General features: G+C 42.2%; 2 protein-coding genes across 4 annotated transcripts in view; one reads left to right on the top strand and one right to left on the bottom strand.

Annotated features, from left to right (window-relative positions):
• The window catches only part of cnot3a (CCR4-NOT transcription complex, subunit 3a), a 9515-nt gene extending 7204 nt beyond the window's left edge, over positions 1-2311 (top strand). For all 3 annotated transcript variants that reach the window (XM_010754501.3, XM_010754500.3, XM_010754499.3), the window contains 3 exons: positions 309-441; positions 548-673; positions 769-2311. In XM_010754501.3, the coding sequence (XP_010752803.1) occupies positions 309-441; positions 548-673; positions 769-867 (358 nt within the window). In that variant the 3' untranslated portion in view covers positions 868-2311. The remainder of the gene's footprint in view (positions 1-308; positions 442-547; positions 674-768) is intronic.
• Positions 2312-3562: 1251 nt separating this feature from the next.
• The window catches only part of prpf31 (PRP31 pre-mRNA processing factor 31 homolog (yeast)), a 7578-nt gene continuing 2430 nt past the window's right edge, over positions 3563-8710 (bottom strand). Inside the window, exons 2-14 of the mRNA XM_010744310.3 lie at positions 7677-7892; positions 7522-7582; positions 7338-7421; positions 7137-7234; positions 6543-6649; positions 6257-6426; positions 5979-6136; positions 5781-5870; positions 5446-5573; positions 5134-5206; positions 4123-4251; positions 3941-4039; positions 3563-3851 (exon numbers count right to left, since the gene is read on the bottom strand). Of these exons, the coding sequence (XP_010742612.3) occupies positions 3738-3851; positions 3941-4039; positions 4123-4251; positions 5134-5206; positions 5446-5573; positions 5781-5870; positions 5979-6136; positions 6257-6426; positions 6543-6649; positions 7137-7234; positions 7338-7421; positions 7522-7582; positions 7677-7892 (1527 nt within the window). The 3' untranslated portion in view covers positions 3563-3737. The remainder of the gene's footprint in view (positions 3852-3940; positions 4040-4122; positions 4252-5133; positions 5207-5445; positions 5574-5780; positions 5871-5978; positions 6137-6256; positions 6427-6542; positions 6650-7136; positions 7235-7337; positions 7422-7521; positions 7583-7676; positions 7893-8710) is intronic.

The raw sequence follows: 8710 nt of genomic DNA, 5'->3' as shown, positions 1-8710 counted from the left end.
CCCCCCCCCCCCCAAACTACAACTTAAGTCAGTATGCTAAAAACTAGATAAACGTGGTTGGAGGATATTCCTAGCTGGCTTTTGGCTTGCAGGAATCCTGATGCAAGCCTTTGTCTGCTGCCTGTCGATCACTGCATATACTGCTGTATTTACACGAGTTAGAGGTTCACATATCTTTAATATAGGTTTACAACTCACTGTACTCTCATGATCTCATATGCTTGGATCTGGTTTTCTTCATGAGTTGAGCCACTTTATGATGCGAGTTGTTTGTTATGTATTTATACCTGTCTGCTTCTGTCCTAAAGGCAATACCTGATGAGGAATCCGTGTCCCACCTTGCCCTTCCATCATCAGATACCACCGCACCACTCTGACTCCATAGAGTTCTACCAGAGACTGTCCACAGAAACACTCTTTTTCATCTTCTACTACCTGGAGGTAAAAGTCACACACACACTCCATGTTTACTCACCGTCACCCTCACAATGACGCGTAAAAGTCAAAAGCTTGTAAACTTAATGGTGTATTCGTCCTTGCCTCTCAGGGCACTAAGGCTCAGTACCTGTCTGCCAAGGCTCTGAAGAAACAGTCATGGAGGTTTCACACCAAGTACATGATGTGGTTCCAGAGGCACGAGGAGCCCAAGACTATCACTGACGAGTTCGAACAGGTGCAGACTCTCAGTTCACATTTTCTCTTTTTAAGTTAGAAGCCAGCATGGGGACATGTGATTGATTGTTCTCTCCACTTGTGCTGTACCTGCAGGGCACTTACATTTACTTCGACTATGAGAAATGGGGCCAGAGGAAGAAGGAGGGGTTCACCTTTGAGTACAGGTACCTCGAGGACCGAGACCTGCAGTGACGGACAGGGGGACGCAAAAGGACAGAGAGACAAAACGTGCTGCTGTTGACATTCCGAGACTGAACTTCAAACTGTGGATAGAGATTGTGATGTGTAGTAGAAACCCTCTCCTAAAATGGAGACTGGTGTCTGTATAGGCTGCATCTCAGCGTGACGCCCTTGCTCCTCATGCAGCGCTCTGCTTTTGACAAAAAAAACGCCCCATGGGCCTTGATCAAACGCACCTCGCTGCACGAGCTGGGAGGGCTCTCTCACTTTAGAGATCTGCGTTTGTGCCTGTCTGTGTGCACACTCAGTATGTGGCATTAGGAAAGCCTACCCCATGCATGTTTCTCATGTTTTGTTTTCTTTTTTCCGTTTCAACGAGATTCTCTGTACCACCTACCCAACATGAGCCTGGAAGCCTTTGACTTGACACAAAACAAACCTTGGATTTGATTGTTGAGTAAACTGCCCTTCTTGTATTTACTGTAAAATTTGGTGGTTTAGAATGGGGAGGTACAGTGGACATTTAGTCATGGTGTGTAGGACTGGCTTCTTTTAAGACCCTACGATGCCTGTTGAACATGGTCACTATTAGAGATAGTGAGCGTTTATCAATAGTTTTATTGATACTGTCTTGGTCGATTTAAAACGCTGATTGAGAGTGACCACAGGGCCTCTCCCTGTGACAGGGAAAGAGTCCTTATTGGACATGGATTAAATTGCTATGCAATTGAACTGGTCTCTGACTCCCTCTCTTTACAAATAAAATGTTTTTAAGTTAACCTGTCAACGAAAAATGCATTATTATGGCGCATTCATGTTTGTGACAAATTAATAAACTTGTAAAATAAATCTTAAAAATAGGGTTTGAGACATTAATCTACTCGGATGTTTGATTCTTACGCCACTTGAGGAATTCTCATCGTCCTCAATGCAAAAGGCCACGCAAAGCGTAGTGAATGTACCTGCACCCAAATCACCTCTTAATTACGCTCAAAATACACAGATAGCATTAGATAATGAATCTGAGTTTGGTTTGAGTCAACGTCCCACCTTTGGTTACGGTTTTTATTCTATTTTGTTGATGTTCCTTCATGCTAAAAATCCACTGTGTTCAATTTACCACCTGATATCTGGAGTGAAACCCCTATACAGTGAATGTGCACTGATCAACTGTTTACATGTAGAGTGAAAACACAGAAAAATCCTATAAGTCTGGTGGTAGATTCAACTCGTGGGCAGCGGGGAGGGGTCGAGTAAGAAATGTCTCATCTGCCGTGGTTGTTCATGTGCTAACCCTGAAGAACAATAAGATTTAATCTGGTTCTGAATCTGGTGCGGGACAGATCCCAACTTTTCTTGGCAGTTTGAATGGGGAGAGTGTTAAAACTGAATCAGATTTTTCCATTTGAGCAACCATGAAAACTTTAAGATCTGTGCTGCAGTTAAAAAAAAAAAAGAAATTCTGTTTGTGTGTGATTAGTTTTCAGGCTTTTTTTGGGGGAGGGAACGTGGGGGGATTCAGGACATGAAGAACAAAAAAAGGAAAATACAGCAAAGTTATGAGAGATTTGCCTTTTATAGATTCTATTTTTGGGGCTTTTAAGGTTTTCAGAAAGGGAAGGTCAGTTAAGAAATTGCTAAAAATGTGAATTTCAAGACGTATTTACAATTTTTCTCATCACAGTTCTGCATGGGAGATGTCATAAAACGGGGTTATAACAGGATTGTAAAATTTCAATAAATACTTTTAAGAAATTACAAGTCAGTGTGTGGTGTAAAGTCCTGTCATTCCTACATGGAAATATGGATTCACTTCTTTTCCTCTACTGTTGATGAGTGTGGCTTTAATGGTTTGTGCTAAATTGTTATGAGCTCCCGCCGTCATATGACCGAGCTCAGCCTTAGAGATATGGTTAGAAGCTGTGATATCATGAGGCAGATCCCTTTGGAGGTGTTCCTGGCATGTCCACCTGAAAGAAGACAGACCCAGAACCCTCTGAAGAGGGACTACATAGCCCATCTAGCCTGGGAATGCTTTGGGATCCCCCACGAGGAGCTAGAATGTGTTACTTCGCAACTCAACCCTTCAGATTGTAATTTTAAAAGAGTGCGTTTGTTAAGTGTAACAAGACCAACTTTACATTTAGTCATTTGACGCTTTTTATCCAAAACAACTTCGAAAAAGGGAAACAAGGTGCAGTGCAACAAGGACGTTAGTGCAACTCAAATAATGAAGTGATAGCTGTAGAGGGGGATAGATTTAACATGTCCAGTTGTTTGTGTTAGGAGTGGAGGTCCTCACTAAAGAGCCGGGTCCTCAGGTTTTTAAAGGTTGGGAGGGACGCTCCACTATCAGGGAACAGGCAAGAAAAGTTTGGAGTGTACAGGTGGCAGAGCCAGGTGTCGTTCATTGGAGGTGGTAAGATGGGCATTCACATGCAGAACTGGAGACTACTTTGTAGGCAAGCTTTAGTGATTTGAATTTATTGCACGCTGCTTCAGGTAGCCAGTGGTGCTTCCCTATGCAGACTGGGAGGCCCGTCAGGAGGGCGTTACGGTATTTGAGTCGCAAGATGACCGCAGCCTGTGTCAGTCATCAGAGTATCAAGACCAACTTCAGCTAAAGGGTTAAGTTTTTATTAAGAGCAATTGATTCCATACCAACTCCATACCAATGTTTTCCTTCTCTAAAGAAGACAGGACTCTGTGAAATCGTCATGTGCTTTATTAAAATGGCAAAAATCAAAAAAAGTAAAAACTAAATACAGGACAAAACTTCAACGTAAGACAAATTTAAAAAATAAACTATCACTGCAGTATTGAGTGTTAACAGTCCATGTGTGGTCTGATGGTGAAGGTCTGTGTGTTTCTGGTGTGTCTGTTTACATCTTAGATTCCTTCTTGACTTTAAGGAACTCCGCCATGTTAGAGAAGTATTTCTGGTTGGCTTCAGCCACCTTCTTCTCTGCAGCCTGTGGGTTCACGATCTCCAGCCCCTGAAGACGAGAGCAGAACAGCTGTAAACTACAAATATTCACAGATCTCAGGAGATATTAAATAAACGAGGATGTTTGCTTCTTTTTACCTGGAGAGGAGTGAATGCGACGCTGGAGCTGGTTCCTGAGGAGCGATCTCTGACTGTGGACTTTCCTCCGTATGTCATGCTCTGCTTCTGCAACGTCCTCTGTTGAGTGCAACAAAACATTACAAGAATTTAAAACCAAACAGCTTTTAGTCAATGCTGCAGTGAAACTAAAATGAACGTACCTGGAGAGATTTGGAGATTCTGGCCTTCGTGGCCTCGTTGACTTGAGCCTGCCTGACTCGCCCGCTGCCGCTCTTCCCCAGCTGACCCAGACTGAAGCCCAGATCCTCCTGATACGCATCGTCCTCAATCTGCAGCACCACATCAGAAGTTAAGCTGAATTTCTCACTGCTTAAACAATATACAACGCTGTGCTAAATTCCAATCTAACTCAATTAGAGGAACATTTTTTTACATTAAGCTCTGCAGTGTTTCAAAACTCGTCTTCTCCTTTGATTATTACGAACTCCCTGATATAACGTCTTTTATGTGGCGAGGACACACTGATAAGAAACTAGCTTCATGAAATGTTTGTCCTTAAAGTGAGCAGCTCAAAAGCACCGGTGTGATAACGAACGTTGGTCCGAACTTGAAGTTATCACTACAGGAGCTTTCAAGCTGATATTTCTGAAGTTTGAGGAATATATATCCTTGTACTGTACACTAGTAAGTTCACCAACTACTGCCTAAATTCTTCTAAACGCTTATTTGGGTGCTTATTTAGAGGCTACAGGCTAAAGAGTTTTGGTGAGGGTGAGATTAAATTACAATTCTGCTTTGAAGCTGAAATATTAGAGCAAACTTTGTCTCTCGGGTCTCGGTGCAGTATCTGTTGTGCTGTTGTAAACCGGTGAAATCAGAGGCGAGTGAGGCTTCTTTTAGCCATCATCCTCTCAGGAGTTCAAGTAGCCGACCAGAGGGACTGAGGTAAGCAACACAAGCCTTGTGTACAGTAAAGTGTTTGAATCTGTGTGTGTGTGTTTATATTTAGATCCTCTGGAAGGAAAGAGTACCCAATGTGATCTGTTCTGTATATTTGATACGTGGATAACACATATGGGTCACAGTTTAGACAGCAGCATTAATACTGAACGCATTATGGCCTGAACATGAACAACACAGGAATGAATAGAAGCATACACAGAGTATAGAGATGAGAGATACAGGAGGCATGACAGAAAATATCTACCGACCTCTGCAAAGGTCATCCTGTTGGCATGTTTCCTGATCTCAGTGAGGCCGAGGCGCTCCTTCATCTTTCGATACCTTCAGGTGAAAAAAGAAAAGCAGTGTTGGTTTTACATACAGAGCTGATGGTGGGATCTAAACTTGGCAAGTGCAAGTTATGTAAGCTTCTTGTGCTCCAATATGCTGCTCTGGTTTTGATTCAAGTTGACCTGAACTTAAAGACTCTGTAAATATTTTGTACTTCAGGCATCTCCATATTCAATCTGTGGTCAGCTCAGCAGGATGTGCACATAAAGAGCAGCTGGCAGGTTCTGTACCTTCTCCCTCCTCGCTTCTTCCTCTGCCCGTCCAGCGGGGCTGGCAGCGGTTTGACCTGCTTCACTGGCGGAGGCTCCTGCCATTTATCAAACTTCCTCTCGATTTCTTCTTTTAGATCGTAGCCAACCTGCAAAATTACATAATGATTAATGTCAGAGGAGTCAGAAATGATTATTTCTTTAATATTGCTGCATGCAGATAATAAACGTTGGGTGGACACTGTCAGGGATGAAATGGTTGAGGCTGTCATTTTTTATGTTAATGGGGTCAAGAAAATATAGAATCAGGTCTGTTTGTACACCTTAATGCGTCTGTGCTATATTTAGACAGTCACCTTGCCGTCTGAACTCTCATGGAAACTATCCACTCGGCTAGCCAGAGTGCACTTTGCAGCCACCAGACGAGCCGCCTTCCTCCTGAGGTCCTGAAGACAAGAATAGAATAGAGAGAGAGACACACAGGTATAAGTTCCTCATGTTGGTTTAAATGCACAAAAACACTGTAATATGCGTTTGTTAATGTATTTACTGACAGGTGGCAGTGACTGCACAACATCGCAGTGGTAGATGAAGCCAGTGTGGGGCAGCAGGGACGTGCTGCTGAAGCCAGACAGGGTTCTCCTCTGAGCTCCCAGCAGCATCAGGTTACAGGCGGGCATCTTTGAGAGGTTAGTGAGGCCACCAGCGATACCTGCAAACCACAGAGAAGACGACAGAGAAGACAACAAATATTTAGCATAGATAAGGACAATCTAAAATGTATTTAAAGATTTAAATTTTAAAAACAGATCTTTTTTTTTGCAGGTCTCACCCATGATCTTGGCGGCTGTTGACGCTCCAACAATGATGGACAGATTTGGGGCGATGAACGACATTCTGGACTCCACATATTCATATATCCTGTGTTTAGACTGGTTCAGCTCCAGAGCCATGTCACATGCCTCCTCCAGTTGCCTCAGTTCATCCTCGCTTAACAGGGACCTAAAACCATGTAAACACACCGTGTCGACATATTGATAAGAATTAAATGGAGGCTTTCGCCCTCAGCAGTGACCGCGATAATAAAATCGATAAACCACAGATGTCGGTCGACTCACCCCTGTGTGGTCGAGGCTGTCACACTGACAACCATAATAGTGGCGTTGGTGAGGATCTGCTGAAGAGTTTCGTTGTTCTTGCACTTCTCCAGGTTGTTTCCCAGTTCCTGAGCAGGAAACACAAACAGAGAATATGATGCTCATGAGAGGCACTAACAGAAAATAAAATAAAAAGGCAGGCTGACAGTATAAAGGATCAGTCCTGAGGATGTGATGACGTGAACCTTCATATATTACTTATAAACATGTTAGCTTTCTTTAATCTTAAATGATAACAAACTCTTCTTCTTCTTCTGACTTTCATGATATAGGTTGTTATAATTTAAAAGCCACAGACTTATTAATGTCTGTGCATATAACTCTTGGATATATAAACGGTTGCAGAAAAAGTATAATTCATTATTGGTCTTCTGCAGACGTGATGCCTTAAATTCAATTTCACCTTCGATATCTAAAAACTTCTAAAAACGTCTTCTGTCCAAATAAAGATACAAATCAATAACACTGCAGCAAAACTAGTAACTTTTAACTCCATACTGTCATTTTGAAATATGTTTGTGGTATAAAAAGTAAAATTAAAATAACTCATCTCACCTTGACTGTACGGATGTAATCAAGAGAATCCGGCACCAGAGACTCGAGCTCTGGGAACCTCTTGGAGTATTTATCCCGAGTAAACTTGTGAATGATATCTGAAACCCAGGCAGAAACACAAAGGGAAATTCTGTTAGACAGAGTATAACAACATTAAACCCTTTACATTTATTATTATAAAATCATAAACAGCCAACTCACTGAGCTCGTTGTCGATCTCTACTGTGAGGTTATTGGCTGCTACGATCAGTCTGTATTCTGGGTCAGCTTCAACTGGACCCGAGACTAAAACAAACAAAACAACATTATCACATCAGATTTATTAAGATTCTTGGTTAACGTTCAGCTGGCATTAAATGCTGTGATGAACTTAAATCACACTCACCCTCTGAGTTCTTGCGCTGTTTTCCAACATACGCTGAGATTTTGTCCATAATCTCTGAAAACTGTAGACACGAAGTTGAATGATTATGCAGGACTGTCAGAGCAGATGCATACATACTGTAAACATGAACTCGATGTTCTCATGATACAACTCACCTGTTTGCTGTTGCGCAGCTTGGCAATGGACGCGACGCTCTCAGCTTTACTGTAGTCCACCTCCATCTCTTCTGGGATATCCTCCAGCCCTGCCTCTGTCCGTCCCTGCGTCGCCTCTCCATCGCTATCCCCCTCCTCTCCTTCTGGGTACAGCCCGTCCTCCCCCTCATCTCCAGCCTCCTCCAGATCGGCCAGGAGCTCATCCGCCAGAGACATCTACAATCGGCAGCAGATAGTTTGAGGACATTACAATGCAATATACATATTTTTAAACAATATTTTAAGTTTTTAGTATTAAATAAAAAGGAGAAAAATAAATAAATATTAAATACATTTAGAAAATAAAGCAACAGCTGTGATGATTTAAGTTAATGCAACATTCCCATCTTTCAGGTACCTCAGGTTTCCATATTTTAATAAACATTTCTTTTCCCTCTAACAATACATCATGTATTGGCATATTGTCATCTCCTTCAATCATAACTTTACAGAGAGCATTTATATATTTTTCCAGAAGAGAGCAATCGTTCTCTTAGCAAGTCCAGGGTTAATCAATGCTGACTGTTCAGACTAAATCTTCTGGGTATACACTCAGAAGGGGAACAATGAATCAGGCTCCTCTTCTGTGAAACAAACCATTCTGGGTTCGGGAGGCAGACACGGTCATCACCTTTAAGAGTAGACTTAAGACTTTCCTTTTTGATCTAGCTTATAGTTAGGGCTGGCTCAGGTCATCCCTTAGTTATGCTGCTATAGTCCCCCGGCAGTCTAGTTTAATCAGAAACTAACTATAAACTATACACAGTTTATAGTTAGTTTATGATTTGCTGCCGCTGTGCATCTGTGTCTCTCTATCTCTATAACAGGTTCCACTGCTACTGTAATCATTTTATCATTCATTGTCATTTCATCATTCATTGTAATTGTACAATATGTTTGTGTTGATTTGTTCTGTACACGTGACATCTATTGCACGTCTGTCCGTCCTGGGAGAGGGATCCCTCCTCTGTGGCTCTTCCTGAGGTTTCTTCCAC

The sequence above is a fragment of the Larimichthys crocea genome, chromosome XIII (assembly GCF_000972845.2).
Source record: "Larimichthys crocea isolate SSNF chromosome XIII, L_crocea_2.0, whole genome shotgun sequence".
Lineage (NCBI taxonomy): Eukaryota > Metazoa > Chordata > Actinopteri > Sciaenidae > Larimichthys > Larimichthys crocea.
This window is presented reverse-complemented; position numbering and strand designations above follow the sequence as displayed.